Below are 20,551 nucleotides of genomic sequence, written 5' to 3'. Positions count from 1 at the left end.
ACTATCTCTTCCAAAATCAACAAGGTGGGGAAGGTTTCCTATCAGTCCCAGAGAAACCTGTGCCGCTCTTCTTTTCACAGGAACACAGGCATCATCCCAACTGACTGGAAGAGGGGCCTTGTTGTCCCTCTCTGGAAAGGGAAGGGTGATCGCCAAGACTGCAAAAACTACCGAGGGGTGACGCTGCTCTCAGTGCCGGGCAAGGTCTTTGCTCGGATAATTCTTGATAGGGTTTGCCACCATCTGCTTGAGCACCAGCGTCCAGAGCAGTCAGGCTTTACACCAAAGAGGTCAACGATTGACCGTATCCTTGCACTTCGTGTCCTCACCGAACACAGACGAGAGTTTCGGCAGGGGCTGCTTGCAGCCTATGTTGATCTCTGTAAAGCATTCGATTCAGTGAATCGGGATGTCCTCTGGAGGATTCTTGGTATTCGTGGGGTGCCACCGAAACTGATCGATCTGATGTCTGAACTCTACTCTGGTACTGAGAGTGCTGTGAAGTGTGGTGGTACCATCTCTGACTTATTTCCAGTTGTTACTGGAGTTCGTCAGGGATGTGTACTTGCCCCCACACTTTTCAGCACTTGTATGGACTGGATTCTAGGGAGGATGTCGGAGAGATCAAGTTGCGGTGCATCGTTTGGCAATGTCAAGATCTCAGACCTTGATTTTGCAGATGATGCAGTCATCTTTGCGGAGACTTTAGACATCCTCTTGGGGGCCCTCGAGGTGCTGAATGAGGAGTCGGAGCCGTTGGGATTACGGATTTCTTGGGTCAAAACTAAGATCCAGGCTTTCGGTGACATCTTGGATGCTGCTGTCCTGTCTGTGTCTGTTTGTGGTGAGGATGTTGAGGTCGTGGAGAGATTCACTTACCTTGGCAGTGATATTCATGTCTCCGCAGGTTGTGAGCCGGAGGTCAATAGACGTCTGGGTCGGGCCTGGGGAGTCATGGATTCACTGGATCATGGGGTGTGGCGCTGCCGGTACCTGTGCGGGAGGACGAAAGTCTGAGTCTTCAGGTCCTTGGTACTTCCAGTCTTGCTCTATGGGTGCGAGACTTGGACTTTGACCAAGGATCTGAGACGGAGACTTAATTCCTTTGGTACCAGGTCTCTTCGGAGAATCCTTGGCTATCGCTGGTCGGATTTTGTGTCCAACGAGCGGTTGCTGAGAGAGACTCGGATGAGATTTGTTACCTGCATAGTCCGTGAGCGTCAGCTGCGGCTGTATGGACATGTGGCTCGTTTTCCTGACGCTGATCCTGCTCACCAGATTCTCTCAGCGAGGGAGTCTCATGAGTGGGAGGCCAGTGGGCCGACCACGTGCCTCATGGTTGCAGCAGGTTGACCATCATCTCAAGGAGATGGGGATGGGCCTGGCATCTGCCTGGGGGATGGCCAGACGGAGGCCCCTGGAGTACCGGCGGAAAGTGGACGCAGCGACGCGCTGTTCTGGCACATGCTCCCATACCTGACCTGACCTCTTCTTTTCCCCTTCTGAATGGGTAGCTCACTGTGTCACATCCACACAACACATATGTGCACAGAAGTGTAGCTGCGACATCAAGAGGATTTTCTGGTACTTCTTGCTCAACACTTCTACCAGCTCATGAATAGGTAGGTATTGATTCTGCCGTTGTATCCAGAGTTCTTGCAATGTGTTCAAGCAGCAGAAGTGATATATACACAGCATAATTATGTCTGTATCTGTTGCATGCACAACAGCTCGATGGTGATCAAGATATTCCACACAATACGCAAGATGAGCAATAATCCTTGTGTCTGCCTCTTCATTTTCTTCACAAGGTAAGTCCAGAACTGAACTTGATGCTGATGTGATGGAAAGAGTGTGACCTTTGTTTTCCATCATACTACCAAGAATGATGGTCACTCCATCCGGAATAGCTTCAGGACTCTCACAAAGGGAAGTGCCAATGAAGTTCTGAAGATTTCCTTTATTTCTTGGATTCTTCATGAATAAATTCCAGTCCGGAATTTCTAGACTCTTGGATGGTGAGAATTGTCTTGCCTGGTCTGTCTGGTTTCTCCTCTGCTGCTCATCACCCTTCAAAGTATGGCTATCATCAAAATCATACTGATCACCAATGATGTTGACACAGTTGCACATTTCAGGTTTCAACTGCAGGATACACCTGCTTGCGAAGATACAGCTGGGGAAGTTCACCAAATGTTTTCGCACCCATTTTTTGGTATTTATTTACAAATGCCATTGTGTCTACCAGATAAACTGTGTATAGGTCACTCTGTGGTAATGATGGCAGCTGTAAAACAACATCCTGCTCAGCTTCAGCAATTAGCACTGCCACGAAATCAGACTCGTTGCCTTTGCGCATTACAACCCCCTGTGCTAAGCGTGGATCAACCTCAAACAGGGATGATGGATAGTCTGTCCACTCATGGGAAAATGCAATCTGTCTTGTGACTGGGTCGGCATCTCGATAGAAACACAGCACACGTGTAGTTGCAGTCTCATCTTGATAGATCCTGATTAAACTCTGTTTCCTTGATGGTTTTGATTTCTTCTGTGAGGAGAAAGTTACCAGCTTCAGTGGTTCAATCTTAATAGAGACCACCTCTTCTGCTTTCATAATGGCTTCCATGCCCTTAGCTTGAGCATGGACCAAGTCTTTTGAAGCAGCCTTCTCACTAGTTGCTCTATTGAGCAGAACCACTTGGTTGTTACACTGGAATGGGTTTATCATCTGCTGGCATATCACTTTCTTGATCTCCTCAACATGCATATGTTCTTCTGTTGCCTGCTTCTGTGTTTCTCCATGATGAGTAGATTCCTGTTGGCCTAGATTAGCCATAGACTTTATGTTCTCTGATACAGCTGTGAGAAATGGTGCTGTTTTCACATATTTATCTCGAGCAGCTGGTGCCTGAGATATGCGTTTGAACAGAGATGTCTTCCCTTCATTGTTGTATGTCTGCTCCAGGGCCATGTCACTCCAAACACCATTGAATTTTCCTTTGGAAGAGTGAACTGTGAAGTACCCAACCTGGATCCAGCAAACCTTAACCGAACTGTGTTCAATAGAGTAAGAGGATTTTGGGGGTAGGGGTAACTTTGGTTGACAAAAATGTTAATTTTCTCTTTAAAAATTGATAGAACTCAATCAAATTTGCTGTTTTAATTAGCCATGGATACCATGTTCATATCACATTAAGAGAAATTAGTATTCTAATGCAGCATCTGCCTATGATAAGAAAAGTTCTAAAGGCCATCTTCAAAAAACGTTATTTTTAAGGCATTTTTCACAAAATTATGTACTTTTACGAGGTTTACTTTCACAAAGGCAATTTTTTTTGTCATTTTACAATGCACTGATTGAATTCTTACATTTAGTTCACATTTATTTTTCATGAATGTGATTTTTTAATTTTTTTAGAAATTTTATTGACAATTGCTGTTTTATCAAATTTTTCAAATCTTCCTCAAACAAAAACGGCCGCCAAAATTTTTCGCAAGAGCTTATGAATTGCCAACATTGGTTTTCATGAACTGCAAACATATATCTAAACATCCTGGGGGTGTAAAATTTTATAGCAGAGGCTGTAAGGTCCAACCCTAAAACAGCCTCGTACACAGGTTGGCTCCCGGACTACAGGCAAAATCAATCAAAATGACAAGAAAGAGACAGAGAGCGGATGCTTATCGGGGGTTGACTTTCTTTCAGCTAAGCAGAGACAAGGGTACCCAGCAGATCATTCGGGGGGGGGGGGGGAGGGAGAAGAGTTGTCTCGCTCACCAGAGAGCAGTTGTCCGTGAAGTGAAAACGTCCTGAAATTTGTGTGCGTGTCATGTCCGTCGCCAGCACCCAGCCTTACCGTGCATCCTCTCACGAACAGCCTTGAATGCCAGTCGATGTCTGGGAGGGCACCGAGATCGTCTTTCTCGGGCTTAGACCCTGCTGCAGAGAACACGGGCAGCTCCTCACACTTCACGAAACTGGTGACGTCCAGTGACCCACACAGTCCGCCGGTGACTGACCCGCGCCTCACTCGGTGACCGACCCGTCCCTCACTCATTGTTGGTGCTGCTCACACCCACACGTGCACCACACGCTTGCTTGCTCAAGCACTGGGAAGGATGAATTGTCTCGTTGTTGGCGCTGGTTAGACACCCACACACGCACTACATGCTCGCTTGCTCACTGGCGGGCTCGCACGCTTCCTCTCTTGTACGCTTCCTCTCTGGCTTGCTTCTTCCCTCGCGCACTTCAACTCTCGCTTTATTTTTGGCTCACTTGCCCGCTTCTTGCTCGCTTCTCTTCTCGCGTGCTTCCTCTCTCGCTTTCTTCCACCAGAACGGACCTCCAATTCGTTTTTATATGTCCGGCCCGTCGCGGTGGGCACAGAATCCCACAAAGCTCACCCCGCCACATTTGCGCACCGTTACCATGACATCCCATGTGCTCCAAAAAGGCGGGTGTCGGCGCTCGCAAAATAAATATGTGCATAAACTTTGCTGAGCAAAAATAAGGGTGGGTGTCAGCGCTCGTGAAAGAAATGTGTGTAAACGTGTCTGTCGTAAAGAAAAATAAAAGCTTCCCATGAGAGAGGGGATCTATTCTTCACCATTCTCAATGCATCACATTTAAAATCCCATTAAACATGGGGATGGGGCTAATCTGAACATGCATTGAAGGAAATATCTGTCTGAGGATCTGGATGTGTGGATGCATTCATCAGACCGGATTCTGAAATCCGTAACTACTGTCTATATACATATATATATATATATATATATATATATATATATATATATATATATATATATATATATATATGTATATATGTATATATATATATATATATATATATATGTATATATATATATACATATATATATATATATATATATGTAAATGCATATATATGTATATGTGTATATATGTTTACGTATATGTATATGTATATATCTTCTTCTTCTTTCGGCTAGCTCCTGTTAGGGGTCGCCACAGCGGATCAACCGTCTCCATTTCGCTCTATCCTCCACATCTTCCATTGACACTCCAACCACCCGCATGTCCGCCCTCACCATATCCATGAACCTCTTCTTTGGCCTTCCTCTACGCCTCCTGCCTGGCGGCTCCATCTTCAACATCCTTCTCCCGATATACTCCTCTTCCCTCCTGTGCACATGTCCAAACCATCTCAATCTCGCCTCTCTCACTTTGTCTCCAAACCGTCCTACCTGCGCTGTCCCTCTGATATACTCATTTCTTATCCTATCCATCCTCGTCTCTCCCAACGAGAATCGCAGTATCTTTAATTCTGCCACCTCCAGCTCCGCTTCCTGTCTTTTTGTTGGTGCCACCGCCTCCAAACCATACAGCATCGCTGGTCTCACTACCGTCTTATATACTTTCCCCTTCACTCTTGCAGTGACCCTTCTGTCACAAATCACTCCTGCAACTCTTTTCCACCCACTCCATGCTGCCTGCACTCTCTTCCTCACTTCTCTCCCACACTCTCCGTTACTTTGGACAGTTGATCCCAAGTATTTAAACCCATCCACCTTCCCCACCTCAACCCCTTGCAACCGCACCATACCACCACCCTCCCTCTCATTTACGCACATGTACTCCATCTTACTCCGACTGACTATCATTCCCCTTCTCTCCAGTGCGTACCTCCACCTCTCGAGGCTCGCCTCAGCCTGCTCCCAACTCTCCCTGCAGATCATGATGTCATCCGCGAACATCAACTCCATGGAGACTCCAGTCTGATCTCGTCCGTCAACCTGTCCATCAACATTGCAAACAGGAAAGGGCTCAGAGGCGATCCTTGGTGCAATCCCACTTTTACCTTAAACCGGTCCGTCATTCCTACCGCACACCTCACCGCTGTCACACTGTCCTCATACATATCCTGCACGATCCTCACTTACTTCTCCACCACTCCCGACTTCCTCATACAATGCCACAACTCCTCTCTTGGCACCCTATCATAAGCTTTCTCTAAATCCACAAACACACAATGTCACTCCTGCTGGCCTTCCCTCGACTTCTCCATCAACATTCTCAAAGCAAACATCGCATCAGTGGTGCTCTTTCCTGGCATAAACCCATATTGCTGCTCACAGATCGTCACCTCTCCTCTCAATCGAGCTTCCACTACTCTTTCCCACACCTTCATGGTGTGGCTTAACAACCTTTATCCCTCTTTAATTTCCACAGCTCTGCACATCACCCTTATTCTTGAAAATCGGGACCAGTACACTTAATCTCCAGTCCTCCGGCATCCTCTCACTTTCCAAGACTTTATTAAACAATCTGGTTAACAACCCCACTGCCATCTCTCCTAAGCACTTCCATGCCTCCACTGGTATACCATCTGGGCCAACCGCCTTTCCACTTTTCATTTTCTTCATAGCAGTCCTCACTTCATCCTTACTGATCCACCCCACTTCCAGATTCACTATCTCCACCTCTTCCAACCTTCTCTCTCTCATTTTCTTCATTCATCAGCTCCTCAAAGTACTCAATCCACCTTCTCAACACACTCTCCTCGCTCGTCAGTACATTCCCATTTGCGTCCTTTATCACCCGAACATGCAGCACATCCTTCCCAGCTCGGTCCCTCTGTCTTGCCAATCGGTAAAAATCCTTTTCCCCTTCTTTTGCATCCAACTTCTCATACAGCTCGTCATATACCTTTTCCTTGGCCTTTGCCACCTCTCTTTTTGCCTTTTGCCGCCACTCCTTGTACTCCTGCCGACTTTCTTCATCTCTCTGACTATCCCACTTCCTTTTCGCCAACCCCTTCTTCCTTATACTTTCCTGTACTTCCTCGTTCCACCACCAAGTCTCCTTATCTTCCTTCCTTTGTCCAGATGTCACACCAAGTTCCTTCCTAGCTATCTCCCTCACCACTTCTGCTGTAGTTGCCCAATCATCCCACCCATCTTTACCACCATCCAACGCCTGTCTCACCTCCTCCCTAAATTTCACACAACAGTCTTCCTCCTTCAGCTTCCACCATCTGGTCCTTGGTTCAGCCCTCACTCTCTTCCTCAACCTCACCTCTAAAGTCATCCTACAGACCACCAATCGATGCTGTCGAGCTACACTCTCCCCTGCCACCACCTTACAGTCTCAAATCTCTTTCAGGTTGCATCTCCTGCTTAAGATGTAATCCACCTGTGTGCACTTTCCTCCACTCTTTTACGTCACCCTGTGTTCCTCTTTCTTCTTGAAATACGTATTTACCACTGCCATTTCCATTCTTTTTGCAAACTCTACCACCATTTGCCCTTCCACATTTCTCTTGTTGAGGCCGTACCTACCCATCACCTCCTCATCCTCTTTATTCCCTTCCCCAACATGCCCATTGAAATCTGCTCCAATCACCACTCTTTCATCCTTGGATACACTCTCCACCACTTCATCTAACTCACTCCAGAAATCTTCTTTATACTCCACCTCACACCCCATATGTGGGGCATATGCACTGATGACATTCATCATCACCCCTTCAATTTCCAACTTCACACTCATCACTCGGTCAGACACTCTCCTCACCTCCAATACCCTCTTGACATAATCTTCCTTCAGGATTACTCCGACACCATTTCTCCTCCCATCCACACCATGGTAGAACAGTTTGAAACCACCTCCAATGCTCCTAGCCTTACTCCCCATCCACTTGGTCTCTTGTACACACAGTATGTCCACCTTTCTTCTCTCCATCCTATCAGCCAACTCTCGCCCTTTGCTATTCATTGTCCCAACATTCAGAGTTCCAACTCTCACCTCCTCACTTCTACCCTTCCCCCTCTCCCACTGCCTCCGGACTCGCCTTCCACGTCTCCTTCTCCTCCTTCTCCCAGCAGTAGCACAATTTACACTGGTACCCTGTTGACCACCGGTACCGGTGGTGGTCATTGGTAATCCGGGCCTCGACCGATCCAGTATGGAAATCCGTTTTGTTGTCCGCATAATGATTTGGGATAGGTTTTTACGCCGGATGCCCTTCCTGACGCAACGCTGGTCACCTCTTACGACACACAGGAATATGGTACACCTATTCTAACCGGGGCATACACTGTATATGAATATATATATATATGTATATGAATATATATATATATATATATATATATATATATATATATATATATATATATATATATATATATATATATGTAATATATATGTATGTCGCGGAGACATGAGCACCTCCCCCCGATCAATCTCGGATGGCCGGGAGATTGCCCGACACGCCTGTCCAATAAGGTCGGAATGACGCGAGACGGATCCCTCCCACCTGCCAAAAAGAGGGATAATCGTGTGGGGGCGACCGAGTGAGAGAGTCGGAGGGTTCGTTGGTTCAGAGTGAGAGGGTCTTCCTGCCGTGAATCGCCTGCATGTGAGCTGGAGGAGAATCGCTTGCCTGCCTGTCTAGCTAACTTGCTTGCCTGCTCCGTCGCTTATTTTGCAGGTGAAGCGTGCCAGTGCCCAAGGCAACCCTCCGTCCCTGGTGCTTGGAGCGGCATCGTGCTATGGATTGGAGTCCTGCCGGGTGAGATCGTCGAGAACCGAACGAAGTGGGAAGGTCCAAGCCAGTCTCTTACCTCCAGCTCACCTTCCTTCCGAGCTGGGGGTATTGATAAAGGCCGCGGCCACCATTTCTTTGGGGGGGGGGCAGTGTGTCTGTGTGTGGGCCCGTCTTTTAACTAGAAACGTTTCAGTGCCGTGTGTGTAAATTGCATTCCTTTTTATTCGGTTAACTCTGCCTTCTTGCATGCTCCTGTTGTAGAATTTTTGTTGTTAACGTTTTAACTGACTCGATGTAAATCCTGTTACTCAAATGTAAGCCACAATTAATTCACTGTCCACAACGGAAAGTACATTGCATCAGATAATTTTATTAACATAGTACTATGGAGTACAACCCACTGAAATGGTATACATCCACAATGATTTGCACTAAACCAAGATTACATTTCCTGGTATTTATATGTTTTGGGAGAGTGGAGGGGGCTGATAAGCATTCGGCAAAAGAACTCCAATTGCAATTCGTGTCTCCTCGGTGAAAAGCGAATGATGTAATCATGGCAAAAGTTGGGGTGTTATCAACCAGGTCACTTTGTTCCATAGCAATACATTCCATTTATCAACATTCAATTAGAATATATTAACAGTTCATTGATTAGATGAGTAGGTGTTCAATTAGAATATATTAACAGTTCATTGAGTAGGTGTTCAATTAGAATATATTAACAGTTCATTGATTAGATGAGTAGGTGTTCAATTAGAATATATTAACAGTTCATTGATTAGAATATTTCTTTCTGTACATTAACTAGGTGTTCATCTTGATTCTTTTCTTTCTGTTCATTGAGTAGGTGTTCAATTAGAATATATTAACAGTTCATTGAGTAGGTGTTCAATTAGAATATATTAACAGTTCATTGATTAGATGAGTAGGTGTTCAATTAGAATATTAACAGTTCATTGAGTAGGTGTTCAATTAGGATTCTTTCTTTCTTTTTCATTGACTTGGTGATCAATTAGGATTCTTTCTTTCTTTTCATTGATTAGATGAGTAGATGTTCAATTAGGATTCTTTCTTTCTTTTCATTGAGTAGGTGTTCAATTAGAATATTAACAGTTCATTAACTAGGTGTTCATATGGATTCTTTCTTTCTTTTTCATTGAGTAGGTGTTCATATGGATTCTTTCTTTCTGTTCATTAACTAGGTGCTCATCTTGATTCTTTTCTTTCTTTTTCATTGACTTGATTAGTAGGTGTTCATCTTGATTCTTTTCTTTCTTTTTTCATTGACTTGATTTTTAGCTGTTCATTAACTAGGTGTTCATCTTGATTCTTTCTTTCTGTACATTAACTAGGTGTTCATCTTGATTCTTTTCTTTCTGTACATTAACTAGGTGTTCATATGGATTCTTTCTTTCTGTTCATTAACTAGGTGTTCATCTTGATTTTTAGCTGTTCATTAACTAGGTGTTCATCTTGATTCTTTTCTTTCTTTTTCATTGACTTGATTAGTAGGTGTTCATCTTGATTCTTCTTTTTTCTTTTCATTGACTTGATTAGTAGGTGTTCATCTTGATTCTTTTTTTCTTTTCATTGACTTGATTAGTAGGTGTTCATCTTGATTCTTTTCTTTCTGTTCATTGAGTAGGTGTTCAATTGGAATATATTAACAGTTTATTGATTAGGTGTTCAATTAGGATTCTTTCTTTCTTTTCATTGACTTGGTGTTCATATGGATTCTTTCTTTCTGTACATTAACTAGGTGTTCATATGGATTCTTTCTTTCTGTTCATTAACTAGGTATTCATCTTGATTCTTTTCTTTCTTTTTCATTGACTTGATTTTTAGCTGTTCATTGAGTAGGTGTTCATATGGATTCTTTCTTTCTGTACATTAACTAGGTGTTCAATTGGAATATATTAACAGTTTATTGATTAGGTGTTCAATTAGAATATATTAACAGTTTATTGAGTAGATGTTCAATTGTGATTCTTTCTTTCTTTTCATTGATTAGATGAGTAGATGTTCAATTAGGATTCTTTCTTTCTTTTCATTGATTAGATGAGTAGATGTTCAATTAGGATTCTTTCTTTCTTTTCATTGAGTAGGTGTTCAATTAGAATATTAACAGTTCATTAACTAGGTGTTCATATGGATTCTTTCTTTCTTTTTCATTGAGTAGGTGTTCATATGGATTCTTTCTTTCTGTTCATTAACTAGGTGTTCATCTTGATTCTTTTCTTTCTTTTTCATTGACTTGATTAGTAGGTGTTCATCTTGATTCTTTTCTTTCTTTTTTCATTGACTTGATTTTTAGCTGTTCATTAACTAGGTGTTCATCTTGATTCTTTCTTTCTGTACATTAACTAGGTGTTCATCTTGATTCTTTTCTTTCTGTACATTAACTAGGTGTTCATATGGATTCTTTCTTTCTGTTCATTAACTAGGTGTTCATCTTGATTTTTAGCTGTTCATTAACTAGGTGTTCATCTTGATTCTTTTCTTTCTTTTTCATTGACTTGATTAGTAGGTGTTCATCTTGATTCTTTTTTTTTCTTTTCATTGACTTGATTAGTAGGTGTTCATCTTGATTCTTTTTTTCTTTTCATTGACTTGATTAGTAGGTGTTCATCTTGATTCTTTTCTTTCTGTTCATTGAGTAGGTGTTCAATTGGAATATATTAACAGTTTATTGATTAGGTGTTCAATTAGGATTCTTTCTTTCTTTTCATTGACTTGGTGTTCATATGGATTCTTTCTTTCTGTACATTAACTAGGTGTTCATATGGATTCTTTCTTTCTGTTCATTAACTAGGTATTCATCTTGATTCTTTTCTTTCTTTTTCATTGACTTGATTTTTAGCTGTTCATTGAGTAGGTGTTCATATGGATTCTTTCTTTCTGTACATTAACTAGGTGTTCAATTGGAATATATTAACAGTTTATTGATTAGGTGTTCAATTAGAATATATTAACTGTTTATTGAGTAGATGTTCAATTGTGATTCTTTCTTTCTTTTCATTGATTAGATGAGTAGATGTTCAATTAGGATTCTTTCTTTCTTTTCATTGATTAGAATATTAACAGTTCATTGAGTAGGTGTTCAATTAGAATATTAACAGTTCATTGAGTAGGTGTTCAATTAGAATATTAACAGTTCATTGAGTAGGTGTTCAATTAGAATATTAACAGTTCATTGAGTGGATGTTCAATTGTGATTCTTTCTTTCTTTTCATTGACTTGATTTTTAGCTGTTCATTGACTAGGTGTTCAATTAGAATATTTCTTTTTGAAAAGGGTTTTACTGAACGATGGACGAAATAACTTTTTAAAATTGTTGATGTAATAGATACAGTTCCTTGGACTTATAAAATATATGATTTGGAAGGGGAAGAGATTTTAGGTTCATTTTATTCACAGGAATTACAAAAGACAAAACTAAGCAGATAATACACCTTTGTGGACACTAGAGGGACAAGTCCGAGGTGTATAACAGTATATAATGTGTGTCAAGGGGGACGTTCTTAGATCTGTGAACCCCAAACACAGAATCCTCAACTGAATAGTCAAGGCTTAACTTTTGTTTGTTTTGCTTAACAGATAGTCAAGTCAACTGAATAGTCAAGGCTTAACTTTTGTTTGTGTGTGTGTGTGCAATGGGAGCAATAGGTTGGCGCTTCACTCCCTCCTACTATACACCGTTGTGGACACTCGAGGGCCAAGTCCGAGGTGTATAACAGTATATAATGTGTGTCAAGGGGGACGTTCTTAGATCTGTGAACCCCAAACACAGAATCCTCAACTGAATAGTCAAGGCTTAACTTTTGTTTGTTGATGTGTATGTGTGTGTGTCCCAACCCTCACATTCAAAATCTCAACCCCAACCCTCACATTCAAAATCTCAACCCCAACTCAATCCTCACCCAACACAGTCTTTTTCAAAATGAGATTTCCACCTATATATATCTATATATATATATATATATCTATATATATATATCTATATATATATATATATATATATATCTATATATATATATATATATATATCTTTTACGTTTTTTTTTCTCTTCTTCCAATTCTCTCTTTTAAGGCTTTCAGGTTTGATGACGTAAAAAGGGGAGTAAGCCTGCACTTTCTTCCCAGAACTTTCTTGATCTTGCTCCCATCAAGCACCATCCAACAAAGAACTACATCGATAGGTTTAGATCCCAAAGAGTGATAGCAACTCCAAAAGTCTCCAAAATATAAATAAATAAAATAATAATAATAATAAATAAATAAATAAATAAATAAAAGCCCCCAAAAAAGTTTCAAGTGTCCAACATAAACCCAACTTTCCAAGTCTTCAAGGTATAACCACATTCCCGTTGAGTTTCCAAGATATGTATCACATTGTGAGTTATCAATCCAGAACCCACATTTCAAGTATTCAAAGTAAAACCAACTTACAAAGTCTCTTAAGGATAACTCATTTACTGATTTTTCAAAATTTGTGAGTCTCCAAGGTAGGACCCATATTTAGAACCATCTTGGCAGAACCCTTTTCCTGAGTCTCCAAGGTAGTTATTTAAACCATCAAGGCAGAACTCATTTACTGATTTTTCAAAATTTGTGAGTCTCCAATGTACCCCCCATATTTAGAACCATCTTCGCAGAACCCTTTTCCTGAGTCTCCAAGGTAGTTATTTAAACCATCAAGGCAGAACTCATTTACTGATTTTTTTAAAATTTGTGAGTCTCCAAGGTAGGCCCCATATTTAGAACCATCTTGGCAGAACCCTTTTCCTGAGTCTCCAAGGTAGTTATTTAAACCATCAAGGCAGAACTCATTTACTGATTTTTTTAAAATTTGTGAGTCTCCAAGGTAGGCCCCATATTTAGAACCATCTTGGCAGAACCCTTTTCCTGAGTCTCCAAGGTAGTTATTTAAACCATCAAGGCAGAACTCATTTACTGATTTTTTCAAAATTTGTGAGTCTCCAAGGTAAAACTTGTATTCTGGCTCATCAAGGTATAACTTGTTCAGTGGGTATTGTCTTGATAACTCACAATGAGTACTATTGCTGTAAAACTCTTTTTCAGGATTTTGCTGGTCTCCAAGGTATAACTCTTTGGTTGGGTCATCAAGGACGAACTCGTTCTGTGGGTCTTGGTCGCTCATAAGGTCTTCAACCAAGCCAACAATTTCGCCCCAAGTTGTAGCAAAAGCAGTATTTTCATTTCGTATTTCAGACACAATTTCCTGTGAGAGAAAATAATAATGTATTAATTAAGTTATTTAATTATTAAATGAGTATGCTTCAATCAAAGTTTGAAAATAGGAAAATAAAAAATCTTACCTCAATAGATAAGAGGTTTGAATCCAGTTCATCAACTTGAAGGTTTAGTTCCATAGAAGACAGAGAGTTCCAAGGAACACCAAAGTCATCCCACTCAAGGTCTTCAACCAAGCCAACAATTTCCCCCAAGTTGTAGCAAAAGCAGTATTTTCATTTCGTATTTCAGACACAATTTCCTGTGAGAGAAAATAATAATGTATTAATTAAGTTATTTAATTATTAAATGAGTATGCTTCAATCAAAGTTTGAAAATAGGAAAATAAAAAATCTTACCTCAATAGATAAGAGGTTTGAATCCAGTTCATCAACTTGAAGGTTTAGTTCCAAAGAAGACAGACAGTTCGAGACAAGCACACAGAACACCATTGCCAGCAAAAACAAATGTTTAAAATGGAGCCTGGGTTTGAAGCTTTTATAGAGAAAGACTGGTGGGTGTGGTTTCCTTTGGAAATTCCCTGGGCAAGCCTAGGCAAGCCTTCATTGGGAAATTTTTCAAAACCATAACATCCTGTAATTTTCTAGTGATTTCTTTGTGAGTCAGAGATGAACTGGAAATGATGTAAGAGTGGGCGGGGCTTAGCAAAAGTAGGCGGAGCTTAGGAAAAGTGGGCGTGGCTTAGAAAAAATACCTTATGAAAAGTGGGCGGAGCTTAGCAAAAGTGAGCGGGGCTTAGGAAAAGTGGGCGTGGCTTAGAAAAAATACCTTATGAAAAGTGGGCGGAGCTTAGCAAAAGTGGGCGGAGCTTCGGAAAAGTGGGCGGAGCTTAGCAAAAATACCTTATGAAAAGTGGGCGGAGCTTAGCAAAAGTGGGCGGGGCTTAAAGAAAAGTGGGCGGGGCTTAACAAAAAATAACCTGTGGCTCAGGAGGTGGTCAAACAAGAGCATTAAGAGAAGTTAATCATTTCGTAATGGCACAAAAGGGGTATCTTAAAAAATATAAAGATTCAAATGTTTTGTTTGTCAATATTTTAGATGGGGATTATTGTGCAAAGAAAATTAAACTATTGAAGGAATTTGAGAATGAACAAATCTTTATAGGTTCAATGAGTGAGCTGTTCAACCCCCAGGTGTTCAATTCAATGAGGTTCAACCTCCAGGTTAAAAGGGGAGACAAATAAATATACCTTGGGATAAAAAGGGGGGTTTATTTTTAGGGAAAAAAAATATAAATCGCTGAAAATCCCCCATTCATTTACATGGGGCAAAGTGAGCCAGAATCAGTATTCTTACCCTACTGCTAACGTTGTTTCATTAACCTGATGAGCCTCCATTTCTATTGTGGTCAATGGAACTGAAATATCTCGGAAAAATAATGTTTAACCAACCTCTCTCATCACTATTCAGAATCCATCAACATTTTAAATCTCTGACATTTTCCATCTTATCCACTTCTCTCTCATCAAAACAGCAACATGCTGCAATATAACCAACTCACATACACTAGCCATCTCATCACGTCCTCTGACCTTTTAAATACAAATCCATTCCTTTATCAAAACAAATAAATACAGTTTAAACCTCTGTTTTAAACAGGTGTACAAAAATTGTCAAATCTCACTTAAACAGCTTTATGGTCTATCATTGTGACAATAAATAAAATTGACCAATTTAAATCTTATGAATTTACCCTGACAGATAGAGGCCCATATAAAGACAACAAATGTTTTTTTTGTCCGTTTCCCACACAGAAAGCTTGACCTTGGCACGAATTTGTCTTCAACATCCATCAACTAATGTCATTTATTAACTTTACCATTCACAGACTAATGAAGACAGCACGCCTAATTCAACATCCATCCAAGGGATAATTGATTGATCACTCTCCACCCTTTTGATAACAATTGAAGTATGAATCAAATCGAATTTTGGAAACATTTCTCTCATGTCACTGGGCACGGCATGTGCATTTTGACACAATAGCCAATAGCCCCACCCCCCTTTTTTTGAATCTGCATATGAATTGGATCGAGGGCTCAGCACCCATAAATCTCTTCTAGCAGTATGAACAGCTGCCCAGCACTTAAACCTTGCCGGGTTGAGTAATTGGAGGATTTCCCTCACAATGCCGGCGATAGCGAGCCTCCTAAATGGACTTCACTTCAAACAGACTCAGTGGAGAGAGTTGGCCCGTGCAGGGAAAAATCTCGCGACCTTCGCGTTATCAGCACCACACCAAAGTAGCCACAAGCCAAAGTGGCCCCAAGACTTAACATGTTACCCCAAGACTATCATGCATGAATCATCATTTTTATTATTATTATTATTATTATTATTATTATTATTATTATTATTATTATTATGATACCAGGTATTCAAATGATGCTCCGAGGAGACCATCCATTTTTCATGTATGCAATGTACAGTGTTCAAAGCCAAATTGCATAATTCACACACACACACACACACACACAGAGACACACACACACACACACACACACCCACACACACACCCCCCCACACCCCCCCACACACACTCACACACACACACACCTCGATCCGGTCCCAAAACACTCTCAACAACATTCGCCCCACACAATGAATCAACAACACGTGCAGAATCGGTCGCCATCGTTTCCTCTGAATTCGGTGTGCGCACTTTCACCTTGTCCAGAGTCTTCACAATCTACGATGACGACCAATCTCTATCTCCATTTTCCGTCACACATGTACTCCCACAAGCGTCACAGGTCACAATACACAATAGAGCACGTTTTATTCCAGTGAAATCTATTGGACTCGCACACATTCCATTTCGACACTCATTCAGCACCACATGCGGATCAATGCAAATCAGTGTGCATACAAATCGGATATGAATACAAACATACAAGAGTTCCAGGTTGGTATGGAACACTCAACTTGCGTTATGAACACAAAACTCAACTTTTCCAATCACAAAGCATTCACAAATCTGTAACGCCTCCACACAATACAATACAACAGCCTCACAGCAAACAAACTTCCAGTGAGTACAATGAACAAACAGAACCCAAACAGGTAACTCAACAAACATTCATAACACTTATCTATTTCCCACTTAACCATTCTGCTTGCTCGTTTACCTTGCCCGTTTACCTGGGTCGGAACTCAGTCTCAGCATGACGCTGTTCGATAGATTGCTTGCTCGCCTCCAGACCTCTTAATTTCCTTCCTTTGCAGCCTCCGTGGCCTTTCTGTATCGGGTCTGCACTCCCAACCTGTCACCAAGAGGAGCCCTATCTCTGCGTTGTGTCTGCACTCCCTTCTCTCCATGCTTTCCTTATTTCCTCTTTAAGTACTCCTCTGGTGGGAGCCCGAGATAGCTTCCCCCACCCCCTTTGTGGTCTTCTCACCCAGACCCCCGACCTGCAACAATATACATATACTGTATATATACTGAACAAAAATATAAACGCACCAACCGAAATATCTAAGTCAAGATTGCCATTATGGGAAAATGGTCAAACTGATGATATGTTTGAGCAATGGTTCCTTTGTTTTGCTCAAGACAGATGTTCCCATTGAAATTGACCACTCTGAGTGTGTGGACTCACACGTTGAGTAATCCTTCCCATGAGCACCATGGGGCTTGACAGAGTGATGGTCAGTGAGCGTGACCAGGACACAAACACTCCCTATAGCTTGCCCTATAAAAGGCCTCCCCAAAATGTGGACTGGTGCCAAATGTCAACATGCCACAGATGTCACAAATCTTGAGGGAGCGCGCCATTGGCATGCTGAATGCTGGGACGTCAGTACAGGCCGTTGCAGCACACTTCAATGTCCACCACTCCACCATTAGCCGCCTGAGAACGCGCCTCAGAGAGACTGGAAGCACCGTGAACCGCCCACATGCCCGGCGACCACGTGTGACCACCGCCAGTCAGGATCGTCACATGAGGCTGTAACATCTCCGGGATCGACTCCGACCGGCCACGAGGACTGCCGATGAGACTGTCGGGCTGCATAATAGGCGCATTTCAGCCCAGACGGTGCGTAACCGCTTGAGGGAGGCCAACCTCCGAGCCCGCCGACCACACCGGGGACTCGACCTCACTGCAGTCCGGCGTCAGACCCGACTGAACTGGGCCAATGTTCACTTGCGCTGGACCCTCGCACGATGGAGGAGAGTGCTGTTCACCGATGAGTCACGGTTCCAACTGTATCGGGCTGATGGCGGACTCCGCGTCTGGCGTCGGGCTGGGGAGCGCTACACTGACGCCAATGTCCTTCGTCGGGTGTCACACGGTGGTGCCAGTGTTATGGTGTGGGCAGGCATATGCCATGGAGAGCGCACTCGGCTTCATTTCATTGAAGGCAACTTGAACGGGCAGCGGTACAGGGACGAGATACTCAGACCCATCATCGTGCCGTTTGTGCGCCTTCACCATGTGACGTTTCAGCATGACAATGCTCGCCCCCATGTTGCCAGGATCTGCATGGACTTCCTCGGTGAGGAGGACATTGATGTCCTCGACTGGCCTCCATATTCTCCCGACATGTCGCCCTTCGAGCACCTTTGGGACGTTCTTGATCGACGCGTACGACAACGTTACGCAGTCCCAGAGAACGTCCGCCAGCTCCGTGTGGTTCTCCAGGAGGAATGGGAAAACATCCCTCAGGCCACCATCGATAATTTGGTGATGTCCATGCGCCGGAGATGCACCGCTCTGCGCGGCGCCAACGGTGGACACACCCGCTACTGACTGTGTGAACTCTGACAGTGACACCTCAGTTGTGTCGGCTGTTGTAGCGCAAAGACTGTCACCAGAATTCTCAAGGAACTCTTTGAAATTTAATGCTCAATTGTCATGGATTCTATAACCAAATTGTTGTGAAGATTTAGTATTAATGAGTTCGAGGTAAAATAGTAACGATCGCTTGGTGCGTTTATATTTTTGCGCTTGGTGCGTTTATATTTTTGCGCTTGCTGCGTTTATATTTTTGTTCAGTGTATATATATATATATATATATATATATATATATATATATATATATATATATATATATATATATATATATATATATATATATATATATATATATATATACTCTGCTATAGTTACATTTTATGAAATTTATACTTTCAGTATGAATGTTCGTTTTTAGTGCCTCCTGTACCTGAACCATTGAATATGAACCAAATCCAGAATGAGTGCAGCAGACTACATTTTCTTTTGTTCTTAATCAAATAACTATTTCCCTGTGTGTTGTAGGATCCGAAATGTGTCAGGTTTTCTGGTGATGAACTACATCACCTGTCCTGCCTAGATTTTAACCACTCTCACTTTATCCTGGTGGACAATGGCACAACTGGGCAGTCCAGAGTGGAAAATGATCTCAGGGTTAAACTCGAGACGTTGATCTCCAAGCTGCACGTCGATGGAGGTGAGGAAACATAACTCAAAACACTGTAGGTGAATCAATCGCAGGTGACCGCTCTCATTGAAGGTTATTGTAAATCCACCCATCTTGACATTCGATTGGAAGAGCCTGGCTGATGCAGCTGGCTAATCATGGCCCAACAACTTAAGATAGTCCACTCTTTGGCCCAACCAGTTTGATATTCCCAAGGAGTTCAACTATCCGAGTCAAAGAAACTGGTTTAGCCAGCCCAGCTGGCCCACTCAGCTCAGCAGCCACAGCAGCTCAACCACTCTCACCAGATGAGCAGGCTTGGTAGGTACACTAACCGAATTAATATTACCCACTTGGCCCAGGGAACGCAAGGGATGCAGCCAGCCCAGCCATACTTCAAATGACCCAGCAGTCCCCGTCAGTACAACGTGTTCAAAAGGCCCAGCAAACCTCGTTGGTCCAAGCAGCTCAACCACAATTAACAGCTCACAGAGGATAATGGATCACAGAGGATAATATGTGGTTGTCACAAGGACAGTCTTTTCTTTACATTTTTTTTTTTATGGGATCCAGGTTCATAGAAGAACAAGGTAGAACTGACAGATGGTCAAACATGAAGGGAATGAGAGAACAGTAAAATACTTGGTGATTAAACATTGAAACTAGAAAGTGAGATGGTTGGGTTTGGAAAAGTGAATGGAGGTAATAAAAATTATGGGTCAGAATGGGGGATGGCAAAGAGACTGTGGTGCACTATTTTCTTGAAGTCCTGGAGGGAAAAGTGAGAGAGAAACCCTCTCTGGAGGGGAATTCTGTAGACGGGAGAAGCGAGATCTAACAGAGTTGAGGTGTGTAGTCAGCCTGAATTCTGGACGTTTGAGCAGGAGGGGGTTACTGCAACAATGCAAGCTTCATGAGAAGGGTCAGCAAACTGAGAAAGCAGAGGGAGGAATGTTGGAGAATAGAAAGTAGAAAACAGACAAACCACTGACTGACTTGTGGTGTGAGAGCAGAAGACCTTGTGCCTCAGCCTCAACACGGGAGATTCCAATTATTTTGAGAGTTGTACATTCCACAGAATGCAGGAAAGACAGATGCAATGCTGGGGTGCGAGCCAATAGTGGAAACTACAACTCTATTGACCTATGGACAAAAGCCTTGTCGACCGAGTATTTTCCAAGGAAGGATTTGGATTGATGCCCAGTTGTGTTATATATATATATATATATATATATATATATATATATATATTTGTGTTCCATGTTGAGGCTCGTGTAAGAGTGAACACAGAACATATAGCAATGTATATGGGAGAGGGAAGCAAACAATTGTGGGGAAC

The 20,551-nt window shown here is 42.3% G+C and overlaps 1 protein-coding gene across 10 annotated transcripts in view; it reads left to right on the top strand.

Moving 5' to 3' along the window:
- The window catches only part of LOC147010336 (transient receptor potential cation channel subfamily M member 4-like), a 582,375-nt gene that overhangs the window by 401,788 nt on the left and 160,036 nt on the right, over window positions 1–20,551 (top strand). For 9 of the 10 annotated variants that reach the window (XR_015052249.1, XR_015052248.1, XM_085858968.1 and 6 more), the window contains 2 exons: window positions 8,475–8,636; window positions 19,071–19,242. Coding sequence is in view for 8 of the 10 variants with exons in the window: in XM_085858968.1 (XP_085715094.1) it covers window positions 8,475–8,636; window positions 19,071–19,242 (334 nt within the window). In the remaining 2 variants the exon portion in view is untranslated. The remainder of the gene's footprint in view (window positions 1–8,474; window positions 8,637–19,070; window positions 19,243–20,551) is intronic. The other variant, XM_085858967.1, reaches the window with a different exon arrangement.

The sequence above is a fragment of the Eptatretus burgeri genome, chromosome 16 (genome assembly GCF_056783735.1).
Source record: "Eptatretus burgeri isolate ZD-2024b chromosome 16, Ebu_testis_v1, whole genome shotgun sequence".
Lineage (NCBI taxonomy): Eukaryota > Metazoa > Chordata > Myxini > Myxiniformes > Myxinidae > Eptatretus > Eptatretus burgeri.
The sequence above is the reverse complement of the archived record's forward strand: the minus strand, read 5'-3'. Positions and strand labels throughout refer to the sequence as shown.